Source organism: Balaenoptera ricei, chromosome X (assembly GCF_028023285.1).
Source record: "Balaenoptera ricei isolate mBalRic1 chromosome X, mBalRic1.hap2, whole genome shotgun sequence".
Classification (NCBI taxonomy): Eukaryota; Metazoa; Chordata; class Mammalia; order Artiodactyla; family Balaenopteridae; genus Balaenoptera; species Balaenoptera ricei.
In genome coordinates this window covers 59,822,288-59,844,004 of record NC_082660.1, presented here as the reverse complement: position 1 = coordinate 59,844,004, position 21,717 = coordinate 59,822,288, and the positions used below count along the sequence as shown (strand labels likewise).

At 39.2% G+C, this 21,717-nt stretch overlaps 1 protein-coding gene across 3 annotated transcripts in view; it reads right to left on the bottom strand.

Annotated features, from left to right (window-relative positions):
- AR (androgen receptor) overlaps window positions 1-21,717 on the bottom strand; it is a 169,401-nt gene that overhangs the window by 17,198 nt on the left and 130,486 nt on the right. The window contains exons 3-4 of one of the 3 annotated variants that reach the window (XM_059910028.1): window positions 14,324-14,440; window positions 10,858-10,919 (exon numbers count right to left, since the gene is read on the bottom strand). In XM_059910028.1, coding sequence (XP_059766011.1) covers window positions 10,858-10,919; window positions 14,324-14,440 — 179 coding nt within the window. Of the gene's footprint in view, window positions 1-10,857; window positions 10,920-14,323; window positions 14,494-21,717 lie in introns of those variants that run through there. The other 2 variants (XM_059910027.1, XM_059910029.1) reach the window with 2 other exon arrangements.

Below are 21,717 nucleotides of genomic sequence, written 5' to 3'. Positions count from 1 at the left end.
TGTACCCAATCTTTAAGGGAATAGAGCCCTTGAAAACATGCCTGGATCCTGCTGCCTGGACCCTATGGGGAACTGACTATTCAGCATAGTGGCATTAGACCCCTATGAGGGCTGTCTCTACAGCAACAGAGAAAGATTTTTCCAATCAGGTTCAATGGTACATCCCTCAGGAGAAGTAGATGTGATTAATCTGTGGCTTCTATAGCCACTATGACCACTAGGCACTATTCCAGCCTTATTCCTTGCTACCTCAAGACAGAGGTTTTCTCATCCTTGGGCAGGGGACAGGCAAGGTGCGGTAAAGTTTACAAAGTTTTAGAAAATTCAAGTTCCTCTCCCCAAGGTCAAGGATGTTTCTCTTCCTTGAATCTCACCATGGAATTTGAAGCATAAAAGAATGATTTCCTGTGGTAGGTATATTTGATGGCCACCAATATTCCCAACCCCTGGTGTACACATACCTTCTTCCAGTTATTTAGTCAAACACCAATATAGGTGCTGTTGTAAAAGGATTAGGTAGATGTAATTAAGGTCACAAGTCAGTTGAATTTTGAGGGTCGTTATACTTGATGGGCCTGACCTAATCAGATAAGACTTAAAAGGGACTGGACTCTTCCGGAAGGGTATTCATGAAATCAGGGGGATTCAATATAAGGAAGATTCTCTGTTGCAGGCTTTGAAAGTGGAGGGGGTACACATGGCAAGGAATGAGGGCAGGCTCTGGGAGCTAAGAGCAGCCTCTGTCAGGCAGCCAGAAAGGAAACAGAAACCTTAATCCTACAACTGCAAGGAACTGAATCCTGCCATAATCACATGAGCTTGGAAGAGGACTGTGAGCTCCAGATTAGAACGAAGCCCCTGACCAATGGTTTTATTTCATCCTTGTGAGACACTGAGCTGAGAATCCAGTCATGCTGTGTCAGACTTCTGACTTACAGAACTGTGAGCTGATAAATGGGTACTAAATTTGAGGTAATTTGTTATGCAGCAGTAGAAAACTAATACACTTTCCTTACAAAATTGTGGTATAGACAAGATAATAGGCTTAGGAATCAGAAGATCTTGGATTCAAACCCAGCTCCGTCAATTACTAGCTTAATAACTTTGAGCCCATTGCCTAGCTTCTCTGAGATTCTGTTTCCGCCTTTGTAAAATGGGGGAGCCGCTTCCTGCTTCCTAGGACACTTATGAGAACTAAATGAGAGAGAATGCCTGGCACATAGTGAGCCCTCCAAAATGATTTTCTTCACTCTCCATCCATTCCTAAAGAGTAGAGAGTGACTGGATTACGGGAGACCAAACTCGGACATGGGGAAGAAGGGACAGCAGGATTAACAGAGAACCAGATATGGCAGAGAAGGGAAGGGAAGAGTGACACATTATGAGATGAAAAAAAGTAACTGAGTTTCTTTAGCATATAACTGCCTATAAAACTGAATTCAGGTCTTAAGTGTAATTCTAAATGCTAAATAAACACAAAGGTACATTTGGTGCAGAGCTTCAAATTCTTTGTGAAACCAGACTAGGCTGTACTTAGGTGAATGTCTGAAATTATGTGTGTGTGTGCAGGTGCTTATATATTATAATGCTTAAATGTATGGGTCATGAACTCGAATATCTTCACTAGTCAGGCAGATACGCAAATGATCTAAAACAGCCTAGTGAACATAAATGGGGTGGGCTGGGGACAGGGAAAGTGATTGATGCCCTGCCTAGGGGCAGTCTAAGTCTGTTTGTGCTGGACAAACAATTCTGCAAGTCAGTTTTGGCCTGCGGAAAACCAATTTGTAGCCTCTGGCTTAAATCATGCCAACCATCTTTCCATCCACTAGGATTAGAGTCAGGGGATTTCACTGTACAACTTTAGATTTAGATATTCAGAGGAACACTGGATTAAGATCCAGGGGAGCTCACTGTATGATCTCCAGAACATCTTTTCCTTCTTTTGCTCTTAGTTTCTTGATATATGTACAAAGGGTAGTAGTTAACAGCAAATAGTCTGGAGTCAGACTGTCTCAGTGTTAAGCCTGGCTGTATTACTCACTAGTTGTGTGACTCTGGGCAAGACTTAGCCTCTCTGTACCTCAATTTCCTCATCTATAAATTGGGGATAACATTAGCACCTAACTAATAAGTTTGTTAAAGAGGGATATAGACACTGTGGTGGTGTCTGAGAGTAGAGGGAAGATTCTACACCACCAGAAGAACCCTCCAAGACCATAGCAGGGTGAAAAATTTCGCTGTACTTAAGGAGGCAGAATGCAATGATGACATCAAAGTTCTAAAATGTTATTCACAAGAAAGGGCTTTTTATTATTGGTGGTGGTATTCACTTTCTTATGGGATGTCTGACCTTGAACATATCCCTTGATTTCTCCTACACCTCAGTTTTCTCATCTGACCTGACTACTTCATAGGACTGTTATTTGGAGAAAGTGAGATGATCTCAATGAAAGTACTCTGAATTCTGTAAAGGTGTATATCAATGGGCAGGCTATGACATTTTCCAAGAATGAATCTCTAGCTAGAAAACATTCTGAAAAACTGCTTAGGGTGGCAACCTGTAAGAAATATTGTCTTCCATCTTGGTCAACTGGTCTCGAGCCAAAGGTTGAGGGCCAAACTGACAGGTTTAAGAATCCTAAGATAATTATAGGATCTACCTCACAGAGTTGTTGTAACTTTACCTAAGATAATACATGTAAGGTGCTTAGCAAATTCTGTAAATTCTGTAAGTCAATACATGATGCCTCTTACTCTTTCTTGCTAGTTGCTAAACCCCACATTGCTCCACGTCATTCCCTTTATCTCAAGCAGCTGAATTTCTCTCTGAAAAAGCTAACTGATGAAACAGGGAGATCAGCTCGGTGCTTTGTGACCACCTAGAGGGCTAGGATAGGGAGGGTGAGAGGGAGACACAAGAGGGAGGGGATATGGGGATATATGTATACATAGAGCTGATTCACTTTGTTATACAGCAGAAACTAACACAACATTGTAAAGCAATTATACTCCAATAAAGATGTTGCAAAAGAAAAAAAAAAGAGAAACATATAGAGTTTCCACAGGGATTTAAATCAATTAGGAGAGAGAATCAAATTAGAAGTTTCCCCAGACATCAATCTGGTACAGTAGTGGAGCCCCAAGGATTTTAAAGGGCCCTGAGAGGAGGCAAAGTAGGCCTGAGCATGTGGCTCCAATAAACCCTCCTTCTTTCAAAGCAGTGCTCTATTCCGTATCTTCATTTGGGACTCTGCATCAGATTTTGTTTGAAGAAAAGATTCTATTGCCAAGAAAATGTTTGAAAGCCCCAGATCTTGTCTATTTCTTCCTTTCCCATTGATACAAATCCCTATTATAAAGATGAGCAGACTGAAGGCCAGAGCTAAGTCTTGCCCAAGGTCACACAGCTAGATAGTTGCAAAGCAGGAACTAGAACCAGGTATCCTGACTTCTATGGTAGTACTCTTTCAATTTTATCAGGTAGGGTAGCATGTTAGTGGGGGGAAGGGCCAGCTGGAAATGAGTGGGGAAGAATTAGGACAAGGATAAGAGACAGGGAACAGAGCCAGTTCTTGGCAGTCATGGAGTGAGAGATTAGTAGGGGTGCATCCAAGTGTAAGTGTACACAAATAAGTGTTGGCCAAATTCTCTCAGGCAAGAAGGTTTCTTGGTCCTTCCTCCCATGCCCCCATTCTCCTCCCAGTCCCAATTCTGAGTCAAAGGAATAGCCAGGGAAAAGAATATTGAATTTTATCTTTCAAGGTTTATGTTGGACTATTTAGTCTAATGGTTTTTAGTTCATGGAGGAGTAAACGTAATTAATAATAGAATGATATGCAATGCTGCATATGCTTGCCAAAGCACAGGACCTGGCAGAAACTATTTCCAAGTCTCCTCTCTCTGACTACTGAGCCAGAAGAAAGAGGTTCACTGTCCAGATGCCATCCTGGGTGAGGGGCACAAGGTCATTACCAAAAACCTGCTCATGTGAAATTGCAGAGCCTGGAAATTGTTTCGCATATGAGGCTTTTCCACTGGAAAAAGTAACTACATGAATTTAGAGCATACATGCTTTTACAATTACATTTAAACTGACATTAAAAACAAATGTGAAACAGTCCAAGCCGAACAGGTCAGCATGACCTGGAAAGCAAACGAGAGAAAAAAAAAAAAAAAAAGAAAGAAAAACGAAAAAGAAAGAAAGGCCCAATGTTAACAGCATTAGTCCTGTCAGTCTGTTGTAAATAAGAAAATACCATTGGTGTATTAACGGCTTTATTAAAGGAAAATTCACTAGCAGAAATATGCAACACTCAAACAAATAGAAAGCAGTTAAAAAATAAACCACATTAACCTTTCAATCCACATTAGGGAACCTCTTGTTGGCCTGGAGATTAAAATTCTGCCCCAAGGAGGGGGAAACTCCCTTCCCTCCTTGAAGTCCTTCCTTGGCTTTTCTCCAGAATGTTGCTGAGTCAGGGGAAGGAGAAAGAAGTGTCGTGTGTGTGTGTGTGTGTGCGTGTAGGTGGAGAGAGGAGAAGGAAGAGGGTGGAAAATGCAGGTCCCAGGCAAGGCTGGAAGAGTGTTTCTGACCCTCATACCTGTCTGCCCCTGGCCTCAAAGACTGCACATCCACCAGAAGGAAACTAGTTTCAATATGGAGGCTCTGAGGCAGAGACAGAGCATAGCAAGATATTACAAACTCTAAGGACCTCTCCTCTTACATCAATGCAAATTTTGAGGCTGGCTTGGGAGAAAAACAAGGCTTCATACTTGCTGGAGAAGCAAGTGTATGGTGTGAGTGAACAGTGTGGGGCACTAAAGCTAGAAGAGGTAAAGTCTTATCTACTTTCCTCCATCATCTTAACTTTAATAGAAAACAAGAGAGTAGGCACTGGTTCTTAGATTTTGCCTTCCTCCTGCTTTATGAAAAGTTCAAGTGTGTGTGTGTGTGTGTGTTCCTAAAAGCAGAGTCACATTAACTTTGGGAATAGGGAGAAAAGAAATGTCTGACTGTAGTCTCCTGGTCTGTTTGAAGAGAGAAGCTGGCTGGCTTCTTGGGGGTGTTTCTCCAGGAAAATCAGAAATCTGGTCTTTGTTTACTGAACTTCTGTGGATCAGCTACTACCTTCAGCTCAGTGATGGAGCCTGAGGTTAAGATCTAGTTCCTTGGCAGTGGTCCAGCAAAATGGAGGTAAGAGGAAACTCATGAATTGCCTAATAACCAAGTGAAAATGCCACAGGAGCCTCAGACAGGTACAGTGGCTTCTTGTTCAAGGTAGCACTTTGAGTCCTATTAGCAAAGCTTCTTCCCAGCAGCAGCACACTGTGGAAAGCAAGTCACTTAGCCAGAGCTTCACTGCATCCACTTGAGTCAGTGCCTGATGCTATCATATACAATCAAAAACAATCAAAGGGCACTCTGTTAATGCCAAGTCATATTATAGAAAACAACAATCATGATGCTCATGACTACATGAATTGGTAACTCTATTATTTAGTCCTCACAATATCCCTGTGAGGTAGGGAAACACCATCAGTCCCACCGGGAGGAGTCATCAACTAAAAGAGTAGTCCCCAGTCCCAACATTAAAGTATCTATTGAGGAGCAAAGGCTTAAGCCCCTAAGCTTCAGATTCCAGGTGTTTCTGGCTATCCACTAGAGCCCTCTAGAACCCTCAGTTTGAATGAGGCAGGTCAGCCTTTCTTCAGTGTCTGGTCATTTTGAGATGCTTGCAGTATCCAACCTGGATTTTTTCTAATATGAAACAGCGACACTGGTGAACGTAGCAACTTAAAGATGGGCTAGCACCTAGCAGGCCCCATAATCAGATAATTGAGTCAGGTCCTCTGACATAGGAGGCAGCATGCAAAGTTGGGGAGAATGAGTGCCTGCCATTTTGGACTGGGGGTTTCCTTGTCTCATTTCCTACCTACCTGTAAGACAGAAGTGAGACTGGGAAATGGAAAATTCTTTACTTGGAGTTTTGTGGTTTTTTTCCCCTTTCTTTTCTGCTTTATTGACGAATATACTAAAGAGCTTATATATGTGTTTGTTATGTGCCTCTTGCTACGTAGCAGGCAAGAATTAAGTGGTGGTGGTGGTTGGGCAGAGAGGACGTGGAGGAAGGGAAGGGAGGTGAAATTTAAAGGTCTCATTATAGCCACTCAGAGGCCAACAAAGACTCCTTATTCAGTTTTCTGAATTTGTTGCAGCTGCCAAACAATCCCATAATATTACAAACATTATTACTCAGCTTGGAGATGGGAATGTTTCGAAATTAACGTCTGTGTGCCTAACAGCTCACTAATCAAAGCTTCCATGCCTCATTTTCCACCCTGGTGAGAGTCCTCAGTCTCTTCCAGTTTCATTGTGGCCAGCATGATACACCACACTGTGCAGGCCCAGGCTGGTGACCTTTTGTCTTGGTCAAGATCCAGATTTTCTTTTTAGTTCCAAATGTCAGTCCAAGTTTTCTGCAGGTGATTTCTTCAGGATTGGTGCTTACATTGTTTTAAGTGCTGACTGCTAGAAGTCTGAAATGTCCCTCAACAATCAATTTTCACTTCAGCCACAGAACCACTGGTCCAATGGGGTATTAAACAGGAGAAAGAAATACATTTCTATGCCTGGGTTAAGAGACCTAAAAAGTGTAGCAAGAATTAAATGGACTGAAGAGAATGGAACTTGATTCCAAAAGAGGTGATCTAGAGTAGTGATGCCATTTGCAGTTTACTTCTTACATATCTGTTGTCATGGAAATATCATCAATAATAGATAATTTGAAGGCTCTACTGGTTTCTGGGTGGCTGTGTATTTCCCCCTTAGTTCTACTTCATACAAACGTGATCCCAAAGGATGTACAAAAGTCTCTAAAAAAGCATCTTTCTCAGGTAAATTGTCTATGTATAAGTTCAGGATAATAAGAAAATATTCTAAACACTTTTGTTGATCTTAAGGAATACATTCTCCAATTTGTAACTACAAGTGGCACTCTTCTTAAATCAAAAGTAAAATGTTTTCATACAAACTGTTATGTTATCAGTTCATATGAAACTTTTTTTCTGAATTTTTATATTTGGAAAATACTTGCCTCTGTGTATATGACCTATTGTGGGCTGTGTACTCTTAGCTTTCTGCATACTACCTTCAAAAAACATTGCCTGTGACTTCATTTTACTCTCTCAAAAGCACCTGAGGGAATCTGGAGCACTCACAGTGAAAGTAAACAACAATAAAATCTTTCTGCTGCTATTACACTTTAAAAACTCAAGGATTTTAAGTGGAAATTTTATGTTAGATACTTATTCAAGAACCAGATATGTGGTATCATCAATTTTGATGATCAGAGAAAATTATTTACCTCTACCATAGTTCTCTAAAAACAAATATTCAGAGACAGACTACAGCATATATGTGCTGTACCAGATAATTTGGTTTGGAGGAATAAAGAGATATGGTCTCCCATCTCTCCATATACAAGTTCATTTGAGAACTACAATTAGAGAGAAGTATACCTTTTTCTCTCCAATATGTCACCAAATATGTATGTAACCAATTGGAGGATGGCAATATTGACCCTGGAGGACAGATTGCAAGGGTTAATTCAGGGGAAATTCAGAGACCAGAGAACCAAGGAACCAGTACCATAATCCACACTCCTATAGCACAGAGAACAGGCTCCATTAGTGACTGGGAGCACACAGACCAATTTTCATCCAAAAAAGGAGGTACAGTGATATTTATTGTGTGCCTACTATGTACCAGTTTCTTTACAAATTTACCACAATTCTGTAAGGAAAATTTTATTATTCCCATAGTGTAGTTGGAAAACTGAGTCGGGGAAACTGAGGCTCAGAGCGATCTAATGATTTATCCAAGGTCATCAAGATAGTAAGTGCCAGAGCCAGGACTAGAAACAAGGCCTGTATATATACTAGTCCACCATGCTATTTCCACTATACACAGGACCTCTTAAAGCACAAAACCAAAAGAAAAACAAAACAAAACAAAACCAGAAACTGTAAGTGCTGAGCCACATGTTGCACAGGTTGGTGTCAAAATTTATAGGGCAATTCTGCTCCTCTGCGCATGCCTCAGTTATGCTGATCTGTAGGAGTACTCAAGTATCTAAGAAATTTGTGTGGGGAGTAGCACTTCTTAGAATTCAGACTTACTGCTTACATCTCCAACCTAGAGACATTTTGGGCTCTAATCTACAGAGTCCAAATAGAAGGGAGGAAATTCCATTAACTGAGTTCCACAATGTTGATTCTTTATGATACTCTGCTGCTTGCTGAACAGGGTTTAGAGGGGATTCAATCATTGGTTGGGCAGTGGGACCCAAATTCTTCAAATCTGTGATTTCTAGGCCTCCTATATGAGCAATGAGGGTATGTGGTAGCACCATGATGAGGTTCTGGGTGGATGTTGGAATGTTAGTCAGAGAGTACACAAAAGGACTGTTAAACTTTAGGGTAGAATGTCTAGATAGCCAAAATATTTAGTGATCACTTTGCATGATGCTAGAAGTCATTATATTTCTCAGAAATTATGTATCTGGCATGCTCCTTGGGTCAGGAATATGTACCTGTGGCCATTAGATAACTTGGGCCTGAATTATATCCTATCCTTTGTGTATGACAATAATACTACAGACCCAACATGGTTTACTTTAGTGGTTTTAGTAGCCTCTGGCGCATACACTTGAGATGTGGTGAAGATGGTCTATTCTTGGTCGTGAAGTCATTCTTAATTGATTCTCCTGGTGAGCAATATACATGCAGGTATACACATCTATAAAATGGATGACCTGGGCTAGGGGTATTGTCTGCTTATAGGATAGAGTATTTATCTATAACCAAGTTTTCCAAAGTACATTCCAGAAAACAGTGGTTTTATAGGATATTAACAGGTGTTATGTGAAAACAGGTTTCTGTGCTTGAGTTAAATTTGGGAATCCTGAATTACCAAGTTCCTCAGTTTACTTTATTGCAATACTTGACAAGGTCTGTGATATGCTAACATGCACTGTAAATCTTCCTGGTCAAGACCATAATATGCAAGTTTTCCTAACTTATTTAACCATAAAAATAATTTTTCATGTATCATGTCACAGAACTATTTTTCTCAGAACTCATACTGAGAAGCACTGGCCTAGATCAAGGCAGCAGACTTGTATAAGGGAAGGACTTATGCACATAGTCAGTACTTACAGGTATCAATCCAAACAGAGGCAACTCACCCCAGGAACCAAGGCTATAATCCTAGGTGTTTAACGAAATTGATGCTAGGAATTTCTTTCTCTCTCTCTACCTAGCATACTATCTCTTTTTATAAAATTTAAGCCCTCATCTATACAACATTCATGCCGTTGCTAATCCTCTTAAAAAACAAACACGCAAATAAACAAATGGTATGTGAACATGTCTATTCCGTGTCATAGCTCTTCAACTGCCTGAAGTTCAAACCTTTTAGCATAATAACCAAGTACATTTTCAGTGTGGTTTCAGCTTGCCTTCCCCCTTTCTCCAGATCTGGCCATATTAGACTACTTGTGCTATTCCTCAAAACCTCAATAAATTTTTTAAATATCTTTCTGCCTTTATTCAAACTGTGCCCTTTGCCTTGAATGTCCTTTCCCTCTACCTCACTAAACTTCTTCCCAGCTTCTTCAATTCCTATTTAGCCTTTAAAGTTAAGGTGTATTAGTTATCACAGTCTGTCTCCCATTGTTTAACTTTCTGAAGGCAGGGATTGTATCTCATTCATCTATGTTCCCCCAAAATGCCTACCACAGAAACTGGCACATAGTTGGCACTCAACGAATATTTGTTAAATCAATAAATAGATGAGTGAATGGATGGAAAGATGAAAGGGCTAGCTAGTTGGCTGGTTGGAAAGATGAATGGATAGTTTGATGGATGAATAAATGTTGTGAAACTTGTCCGCTGAAGAACCAAGCCATGAAATAGTATTTCAGCATTAGAATCACTCTCTTGCATCCAGGGCATGTGATCCAGAAGTAACAATGGTGGGCTGCTCGTGAGCATGGGGAATGATGAAAGAGCTGACGTCAAGGCTCTCTTCAACACTGGAAATGACAAGGATGTTCATAGTGTCCATGGCAATATCAGACCAGGCCATCCTCTCAACTAGAGAATCATAGAGGTTGTTAAAACTTGCAGATCTGTTAACAGTTTTGAGTCTCAGATGTGGAGTTCAGCCTCCTAGTAAGAACGAGACTTCTCAAATGTGCTAGAGTAACCTCTGAAAAAAATGCTGCACACCTCAGATTCTCACATGCTCTTGGGCTCCATGTTTCTTCTCCTCTTCTGGGGTTTGGCTGTTACCTAAAATTCCTAAAAGGCCTACCATCTTCCATGGTTCAGGAGAGGAGGGAGTAGGCAGGGGCCAAAACCATTTATTAAAGGTTGAGAACTCAAAAGTTGCATAACACAGAAAGAAATAATGTTTAGGGAGGAATAGGAGAGAAAATGAGAAGGAAGGAAGGGTCAGGGAAGAATATGGCTGGTAAAGGTAATTCTTTCTTTCTTATTCCATCTTGGAAACTGGGAGTATATCCTTGAGAAGTGCAGAGAAAAGTAAGAAATGGCTGTGTATTTATTCTAATTATGAACTGTGAAAAAGCAGCAGTTAATTCATCAGGGAGAAGGTGCTTCTTTGGACATTTATATTTTTTAAAATTTTCTTAAACAAAAAGTAGGCAAGGAGGTTAGATTATTGAAGCAATTAGCAACATGTGGTTTTTCAAAAGCAGCCAGAAATGAACCATGTTCAAAGAAAGGCCTATCCTTGTTGTAGATGGGCAGTTGAGAGCCTGGAGGTAGGCTTTAAGGAAACCACTCTGAGAATCCAAACACCTCCAGGATCCTTTCAGAAACACCAAGAGCTGCTAAGATAACAAGAATCAACAGGTAGATAGGCCTAGAAGCAAAAAGGAAAAGGGTATGTGTTTTAAGTATCTCTGAGCTGAGGAGATCCCATCACCAAACATAGAGGGAACACCAAAGAGAAAGCCAAATTAGAGACCTTGAGGCATCAAGACCAAGCAGCCATCAGCTGCAGAGTGCCAGCTTCTCTAAGATACAAAGACAGTCCTTCTGCCCTCTACTCCATCAAAAACCTATCCATACAGTCTAGACACATGATATATCTTATTTAGGTGTGACTTGAGGTAGCTAAAATTACTATGCAAGTCAATGCACTCAAGTCTAGACTAATCTATACCTCTGGCACAGTGAATAGACAATCCAAAAAAGGGCTGATACATCTACAATCCTTTCTCTGTGACTTTAGAAATGGAATCACAAAATGGTAGTGCCTAAAAAGTCCTTGGTGAAGCCCACTACCTCATTTTTATGATGAGAAAAATGAGCCTCAGATGGGAGAAGGGACTTGACCAAAGCTACATTCTTAGTTGCCATTTTGGAAGATATTATACAATTTTGAATTGAGTAATGGGAAAAATAAAACAAAATTATCCAAAATCTCCTTCAAGGTGATCAAAATGTTGATGCTAAACCCACATCTTGTGAAAAAGGATGTCTATTACTAATGTATTCAGAAGGATCACTGTATTGATGCTTGCTTTCTTTTTTCCATTGTTTGAGTAAAGGTATAGTATACACTGAATTTGCAAGTTAACAATAAACTTGGGAAAGGTTTGCAGCAGGGAAGCAAGGAATGTGAAGATAAGTTTAGCAAAATGGAAAGGTTTGTTTCTCAAACAATGGTGTCTAAGAGGGTAAACATTTGGGTTTTTACTGACGTAGTACTTGAACATAATATATGATACAGTATATCATATATATCATAATATATGATTCTCTTAATTACTAGAATCGGCTTCCAAGTAGGATCTTGATGGTACTTTTGTTTTGAGATGATTTCTGGTGACGTTTTGCCTGTTGGAGCTATTACATATTATAGGGAATGCTAAGTAACTCAGGGTTAAAGCCAACTGGGAAGTGCTGTGTACAGCCTTACCAGCTAAATTACCAGTGACCTTACTATTATAATCAGTCCTCACATTTGTCTAGCACTTTGTCATTTACCAAGCATGTTCACATTCATCATGTCATCTGACCCCATCATAGCTCTGTAAGAATGGTATGTCTAAATTACAGATGAAGAAATTGAAGCTTAGAAGGGGCACAATGAATAATGGAGCTGGGCCTTTAACCTAGGTCTGCCTGACTCCAAAGGCAAGATCATTTACAGGACATCAAGAATCCTTGTATTTTGTGGACACTTCTTGAAGTTTGCCTGCCTGAAGTTCTATTGCCTAGCATGGTACCTTGTACATAGCAGACACTCAGTAAATGTAAAAAGGGAACTGAAACAAAAGCCAGCCACAGCACTTCTCAACTTCTTTTCATTGTATTGACCAAGCCCATTCAAATTTGAACACTTTAATAAATCAATCTGAAAACTTACTTTACCACTCTCTTCAAGAAATTAATTTACAGATTTATGTCAGACTGCTATATGGAATAGTGAAATTGTTATACACAAACTTCTTTTCAAAAGAGATTCACTGTAATCATGTCACAGTCTGCTTTATAACAGAGGATGTTAGCTGATACATGAAACTAATTTTACGATTTGGGCCCAAATGTTATGAAGAATTTTGTTACCATTAAACTTTACCTGTGTCAAAGCGGGCTTGCAATTCATATCAGCAGATGGAAAACTAAGGGGTTTTCTACCTGGGAGCCCCCATATCTTATATATAATTCACAGAGGGCTAAACAATTGAGAGTCGAAAGTATCAGAACCCTCACCATGGGGTGACCCCCCACCATGAATGTTGTGACAACATTTATATGGAGAACACTTCATCTTGTCAACCCCTTTGTCAACTTTCCTGGCTATCCTTCTGCACTCTCCTTCCACACCCAGTCCTGTTTCTTCCTCCCCACTGTAGACCACAATTATAGGATTTTTCTGTAGTAAGCCAAGCAAAGAAGAACAAAGTTGACTTTTCTCATATTATTTGAATCTCATTTGATGTGGTTGCCTGGAAAACCACTCGCAGAGCATCTGACTGCGATGTCTAGGAGTACTAGACACTACTTGAGATGCTGTCTCAAGCTGAATCTGCGTCAATTCATTTTTAGTACTTTGGTCTGTTTAAAGAGTATCACTACCCTGTGAGGAGGGGAGGACACAGTTACCCACATGAAGACCCACACATGGTTAGAAAACAACTATGTTGGTTTCTATAAATATGCACATAGGCAGACAAGGTATTAAGCACCTTGCAGAAAGCCAATGATAAACAAGTACTCGAAATCAGCCTTGAGAAGGGGAGGGGAGAGGGCAGAATTATAGGCACTTGGGTTTTCCAGGCTGATAATAAGTAATCAGGTATGAGGCTACAGTTTCAGGTGTTCAGAAACAGGTTTGCCTTTCTTCAAATTTCCAAATCAAAGTAGACTAATAAACTAGCTTTTCTCATGAAAGGTGCATGTTTTTGGAAGCAGCAGGCAGTAGAGAGGACCCTGTCACTGAGTAGATATAAACATGAAGAAATGAGGAATTTGAAGGGGAAAATGTAAGTGTTAGCCAAACCTTTCTGTAATGGTGACAACAATCATGGTAGACATAGAATAAAGGACAGAGAGCATTATGATGGGGGATTACCCTTGAAACAGCTGTATCTTCGTTCTGTCAAGTTACTCTGCTACTAAAAAAAAATGCTTTTGGAAACGGTCAATAGATTTGCAAACAAAAGGAAATGATTAAAAGGCCTGCTCATCCCTGGGAGATGTGAGATAGGAAATTGGCTCTGCTTGGCAGCCTAGTCATAGGCTCCAAAGAAAAGCAGCTTCTCATTCCAGGTGGCCAGCTCCACAACACAGGCAGCAGCTAACTGAGGGATATTCCTGGGTGTTCAGGGCCAGCCTGTGCCTGGGTCATCCTGCACCTGTGACTGTTCTGGATTCCTTAGTTCTCTCATCCTAGCCACCTTTTAACAGCATAAGGTCAGTACCATTATGTCCCCTGGGGAACGCTTCATAGTCAAGTCCACACTCACTCACCCTCTGATGGGTCCTGATCCCTGCTTCACACCTCCTGCTCCTATGCTGAGCCCCACAGTGCGGTGTGGCATGGTTAAAGATAAAGAAAAGCACCAGCTGGCTGATGGCCACATTGGATATGAAGGGGTCAGCCTGTATCTAGAGCATGGCTGGCCTCCATGGAAGCATCAAAGAGGAAAATCTGGTTTAAAGAAAGAATAAGAGAATGAGGGAGGGAAAGGAAGAAGGAGAAAGAGGAAGAAAAATATTGTACCTCCCAGAGTCATCCCTGCTTCATAGCATTTCCGGAGGCGACAAGATGGACAATTTTTCCTTCGGAATTTATCGATGGTGCAATCATTTCTGCTGGCACACAGGTACTTCTGTTTTCCTGGGAGAACAAATATAAGAGTAGACAGTCCTGTTAATGTGTTGCCAGAGTCTCTTTGGAAAGTATTTCTAGGCAGAAAAGGTGTGAAGATATACCCTGCCCAATGAGAGAAGTGGATAGAGAATGGTCCCATACGATTTGATCACAAAGACTCTAACTATTAAACCAGGATGGTTTAATTCAATGCTATATTGTTTGGTTTTCATAGGTGTTTTTCAAAGGGATGAACAATTCAGGTCCTGCTGATACCTCCTTTATTAGGATTACATACTGGCTTTTTAAATAAGATGCTCTTTACTAAAAGTCAATAATGTCCATGAGAAAATATGGTGGAAGTTGTCACTCCTTTAGCATGGCATAGCAGAGACTTGGGCTCAGGCAATGTTCCCTCCTCCTGACTTCTGTAATCATCATAGGATCATACTTGAGCTAATAACATGCTTATTTTTCATAATACAATTAAGCCTTCTATAAAAGAGAACTCCATGTGATTTTTAATTGTTTTAAAAATATTAGTGATCATACCCTCAATCCTGCAGGTTATAAAAATCAAACAGATAAAGCCCACTCTTTGCAAAGTGAACACAGCAAATGAAAGGAAGTCCTCTGAAGCTAGCAGAAGAAAAACAATCACTGCCATGCACATGTGAAGTTGTGAGAGATACACAGAAATATACACACACAAACACACCACACACATTCTCAGACTCAGAAATCCTTAGGATTATAGCTGCTCAAAGAAAAACGTGGAGGTCCACTCAGAAACACATATTTCACTCAATACTTTGTCTCCTTGCTCCTCGCACAGGCCTGGCACACAGTAGGCCTTCAATAAACACTGACTGAATGAATACTCAAGTGGAACAGAGAGATCCAGAGGTACATAGGGTCACCAGCAGAAATAGACAGCGGTACATACCCTGCTGCTCTGAAGCATGCAGAACTTACACTTGTGGCCCTGCCCCCCAGCCTGAGCCTGTGCATCCCTTCATCGCACCCCTTTCTTTCTCCAAGTCCTTGGTATTTTTTCTCTCATTTACTTCTGTGCTTTACTTTATGGGATAGACTGAGATTTTAAGGAGGCTTCTTTTGGCAGAGTAAGAATGTTTGTGGTAGGGAAAAGGAATAAAAATTGAAGAACAATTGCTATTTGATATCAGGGAAAAAGCCCACAAATTTAGCTATAGCTCAGCTTTCCTCTCTCTTCACTCAGTCTAAAATTTACATAACAGTCACATCTATTGTAGTAGGTTATTTTTTGTAGGAGATTCACTGTAACCAGGTTAGCAAAATTTTCTTTTCCTTCCTCTCCCCTTTTCTTTTTCCTTCCCTCCCTCCCTCTTTCTCTTCCCTTTGTCAAAGGACTCTGAAATACTGGGCTTGAAGGAACTGTTAAAAATCACCCCAGGAAAACACTTTCATTCCAAGGATGAGTTCTGGGGAGGTGACTTGCCTGAAGAACACTGAATTGGAGGCACCTTAAGGAAGAAAAACTACCATTTAATAGACACTTACTATGAACAAGGTCTGTGTGAGGGGGTTTACATATGCTATTTAAATAAATCGACTTGGCAATGCTTTGAGGTAGGTACTGTCATCACTTTCACTCAACAATGAAAAAACTAAGGCCTCTAGGCCAATACCCTTTCTACCATACTGCAGGATTTTATTTGTATAAATAGAACACATAATTTGCTAACAACTTCTTTCTGCTGCAAACTGAGGACTGTAATATGTGCACAGAACGGATGCTGCTTTGATGATTGCCATATAGCCTTTGGGTGTCAACTCCTAGAAGGCAGGCCCTGTACCCAATTCCTGTGGGTTCATTTCCAGTGCTGTGGATATTCTAGACCTGGGACACCCCCACAGTATCAGTGCTGCTGCAATCCTCAAGACTACAGGCAGACCTCAGAGATATTGTGGGTGTGGTTCCAGACTACTGCAATAAAGTGAATATGCCATTAAAGGGAGTCACATGAATTTTTGGTTTCCCAGTGCATATAAAGGTTACATTTATACTCTACTATATAATACCTATTTATTTATGTATTATAAATAACATATAATAACATAAAGTAATAATAAACTAAAACCTAATATAAAACATAATAATGTAAAATAAAAATCCATCCCATTTGATTAGCTTACAAAAGTTAATAAGAATCTTGTACAAATTAAGTATAACAGGGATTACTATATACCCCATTATACAGCTGAAGAAACTGATACTCATTAAAATGAAATTGACCTGCATGGCATCACACAGTTTATTTGTTCCATATTATAGTCCATAAGGCTATGAATCTTACATACTGGAAAGAATTTTAAACACTGGTCACACCACCCCTACTTCTCCATAAAAAGCTTGAATCCCCTCTATAGCATCCCTGCCCCACCTTTTCTTGAATTGCAGCCCACTTCATTTCTGGACTCTGTTATGAGGCTCTTACTTCCAGGAAACTCAGTGTCTGTCTCCTTGTAGCTTTGACCCATTGGTAATAATACATAATAATTATGTATTATTAAAAATAGATAATCTTTGATCTGTAAAGGACTTTAAAAGCCTTCTAATAAAATGTCCCAAAGTAGTGCTTGACTCCTCAGTTATGAAAATGGCCTCAAGGTATTGAAATGACATGCCCCAAATCACAGGAAACTGGTAGAGCCAGCACAACATCTAGCAAATGCATCCAATGGAGACATGTTGTGGGTGGGTGTAGTCTCAAGACTGAGCACTCTGAGGATGTTAAGTATCTTTGTTGATTGTCTAGTAAGTGTATGGCCTTCTCAGTTGACAAAAGAACTGTGTAAATGGGATCTGGGCCTGCTCCAAGATGGTACTAGAATGTCCTCTGTTCCCATGCTGTAGCCAAGGTGACTGAATAATTAACATAGAGATCACAAACTACAATCCATCTTCTCCTCCTCAGATTCTACAAACATTACACCTGGCTCTTTGACACTGTTGACCTCCAACAGCAAAATTTTATCAACAACCTATAATCAGTCTCACAAAAAATGTCATTGTGAAAACTCTGGCAAAATATAAAAACCCCTCTCACATGCTGAAGGAGGTAAGTCCAAACTGTAGAACTACAAACAGATCGCACATTTAAATAGTTGATAGCTCTCTTATTAGAACAGCTCAAACCTTTTATTCCTGTGAAAGGTCACATAATGAGCTGATATGAGGTCCTCTGCATGCCAGCTGGCTCTGAAATTCTTGACTGCCTGATAGTGTTCTGCATTTTTCTTCATGGGTCCTATTCTTCCATCATAAACCTTAAGTCTGATTCAAAGCTCCAGCAGAAACAAAGGTCACAGGACAGCCTTCAGATATTTTCTCCAGAGACTCCCCATTTCTATTGTTTTCTGTCAGCCCCGTTGGTGCTGCCATGCAGTATGAGCTGAGGTCAACGTCTGATTAGGCTTCTTTCAATTTGTTCATTGTGAAAAATCCTATTTGGAGCAGAGGGGGTAAAGTAGGGGAGTTACCCACCATCTGTGGCACCACATCATGCAAATGAGAAGAGGGTCAAGTCATCATCTTTATTATGCACCTATAGAGAAGATTAAAGAAGTAGGACTTCTCATACTTCATAAATAGAGTGTTAGTGCTGGGCCTATATAAACAAAACTAAAAACAAAAAAACAAAACAAAACACCTTTATTGAGGTATGTAAAAGAAGACCGGAATTAAATGGAAAGATGTACAGTGTTCCTGGATGGGAAGATGCAATACTGCAAGGATGCCAGGTTTTCCCCCAGTGAAATCTATAAATTTAAACCAACCCAAACAAAATTTTGGCAACATTATCCCAAAGTTTATCTAAAGGAATAAAATGTGTGATATTGCCAAGATATTTTTGAAAAAGAAGAGTAATGAGACTTTTCCTACTAGACATTTAAAGTATTATAACGCCATAATGATTACAACAGTTTGGTATTGACTCAGCATAGATCTATCAGTGCAAGAGACCAGAAAAGCCAAAAACAGACTCTGCACATGTAATATGTCATTCTAAATCAGTAAAGAAAGGATGATTTATTCATTAAATGGTGTCAGAACAACTTATTATTCATTTGGAAAAGATAATAAAGTTAAATTACTAGTTGAAACCAAAATAAATTCCAGATGGATTAAATATGTCAATAAAAAAACAAAAACAAAAAGGAATTATTGAAATATTGTTAGATATTGAAATATTGTAGGTGAACATTTTTTAATTTTTGAATGTCCAAAAGGGATTTTTAAAACATGGCAATAAAGAATACATAAGGGAAAATTCTGACAGACTCGACTGGAAAAAATTTAAACTTTCTTATGTGAAACAAACATAATAATACAATTTAAAGACAATCATGAACTAAAAAATACATATCAGTATCAAGTATGTAAAAGCAGTGATCAATTTCCTTGACATATAAAGATGAACAATACAACAGAAAGATGGGCAACAGACATGAACAGGCAATTAAAAGAAGAACCACAAAAGATCAGTAAGCATATGAAAATTGTGCAATTTCAATTTTATTAATAATTATAGAAATACAGTTTAAATAAGATATCATTTTCACAAGGAAGACTGGTAAAAATTTAATACTAATTACTGGTGAAAAGGTATTGTTAGTGGGTGTGTAAACTTTTTAGAGAGCAATTTTGCCATATACCTAAAAAAATTAAATTCACATAAATTTCAACCAGTAATTCCACTTTTGGAATGTTTTATAAGAAGATAATAAGTTAAGCACAAAAAAGTAGTTCAATGTAGCATTATTTAAACAGGGAATGCAGTCAGCCCTTCATAGTCATGTGTTTCACATCCGTGGATTCAACCAACCATGGATCGAAATTTCAACTGTATTTATTCTATTATGCCAGTTTATTTTTATTATTTATTTATTTGTTTGTTATTCATAGTTATTTTCTCTTTTTCATTGCACTATAGTGACATACAGAATTATATTAGTTTCAGTTGTACAACATAGTGATTTGACGTTTATATCCTTTAGGATTTAATCACCATGATAAGCCTAGTAACCATCTGTCATCATACAAAGTTATTACAATATTATTGATTATATTCCCTCTGCTGTACATCAGAGCCCTGTGACTTATTTTATAATTGGAAGCTTTTATCTCTTAATCCCCTTCACCTATTTCTCCCAACCCCTCACCCTCCTCGCCTCTGGTGACTACCAGTTTGCTCTCTGAATTTATGAGTCTGTTTTGTTTTTTCATTTGTTTTTAAAAATCCACATGTAAGTGAAATCATATGGTATTTACCTTTCTCTGTCTCACTTAATTCACTTAGTATAATACCCATAGTATATATACACCACATCTTCTTTATCCATTCTTCTATTGATGGACGCTTAGGTTGCTTCCATATCTTGGCTATTGTAAATGATGCTGCAATGAACATAGGGATACATATAATCTTTTTGAATTAGTGTTTTCATTTTCTTCAGATAAATGCCCAGAAGTGGAACTGCTGGATCATATGGTAGTTCTATTTTTAATTTTTTGAGGACCACCCATACTGTTTTCCATAATGGCTGCACCAATTTACAATCCCACCAAGAGTGCATGAGGGTTCCCTTTTCTCCACATCCTCTCCAACACTTGTTTTTTGTTTTCATTTTAATAGATCTTTATTGGAGTATAGTTGCTTCACAGTACTGTGTTAGTTTCTGTTGTACAACAAAGTGTTTCAGGCATATGCATACATATATCCCCATATCCCCTCCCTCTTGATCCTCCCTCCCACCCTCCTTATCCCACCCCTCTAGGTGGTCACAAAGCACAGAGCTGATCTCCCTGTGCTATGCTGCTGCTTCCCACTAGCTAACTATTTTACATTTGGTAGTGTATATATGTCAATGCTACTCTCACTTCGCGCCAGCTTCCCCCTCCCCTCCGTGTCCTCAAGTCCATTCTCTATGTCTATGTCTTTATTCCTGTGCTGCCACTAGGTTCATCAGTACCGTTTTTTTTTTTTTTTTTTACCTTCCATATACATGTGTTAGCATACGGTATTTGTTTTTCTCTTTCTGACTTACTTCACTCTGTATGACAGACTCTAGGTCCATCCACCTCACTACAAATAACTCAATTTCATTTCTATTTATGGCTGAGTAATATTCCATTGTTGTCTTTTTGATGATAGTCATTCTAACAGGTGTGAGGTGATATCTCACTGTGGTTTTGATTTGCATTTCTCTGATAATTAGTGATCTGCATTTCTCTGATAATTAGTGATGTTGAGCACCTTTTCATGTGCCTGTTGGCCATCTGTATGTGTTCTTCGGAAAAATGTCTATTCAGGTCCTCTGCTCATTTTTTTGGTTGTTCGGGTTTTTTTTTTTTTTCTGTGATGTTGGCTTGTGTGAGTTCTTTTTATATTTTGGACATCAACCTCTTATCTGAAATATCATTTGTAAATATCTTCTCCCATTCTGTAGGTTGCCTTTTTGTTTTGTCAATGGTTTCCTTCACTATGCATAAGTATTTTAGTTTGATGTAGTCCCATTTGTTTATTTTTGCTTTTGTTGCTTTTGCCTGAGGAGACAGATCCAAAAAAGGATTGCTAGGACTGATATCAAAGAGTGTACTGCCTTTGTTTTCTTCTAAGAGTTTTACAGTTTCAGGTGGACTACGCCATTTTATATAAGGGACTTGAGCATCCACATATTTTGGCATCCACCAGGGCTTCTGGAACCAATCCCCAGCAGATACCAAGGGACGACTGCATTGGAAAAATTTAAATGTCCAACATTAAGAGAATAATTAAATAAATTATTCTATATTCATGCAAAGGAACACTGTGCAGTCAGTGTCTTATTTTTTAACTTGGAAGGATATTCACAATATACTATTTTATTCAAAAAACAACAGTGGTGTTATCAAACAACATATTTTATTGAATCCCACTTTTAAAACTTAAGGCTTTAGAGAATATCCATTCAAGTTATTTTATTCTTTTGTGGTGAACCTTTGTTACTAATGAAACATTACATAGAGGCCTCATGTAATGTAACAGATGAAAATTAAACTTAATGTGCCTGAAGCAGGCATATGAAACTTAGAACTTCTGCTAGACCTCTCCTTTTCTCCCCTTCTCTGCAGCTTTATCACTGTGGTACACCTTAGAGAAACTCTATAGGACTCCCCAGGGCTTTGTGGAAAAGTTTAGAGACCTACGTGACTTAGTCCAACCCTCAGTATCTCCTATTTCACAGATTAAGAAACTTAGACTCAGAGAATGGAAAAA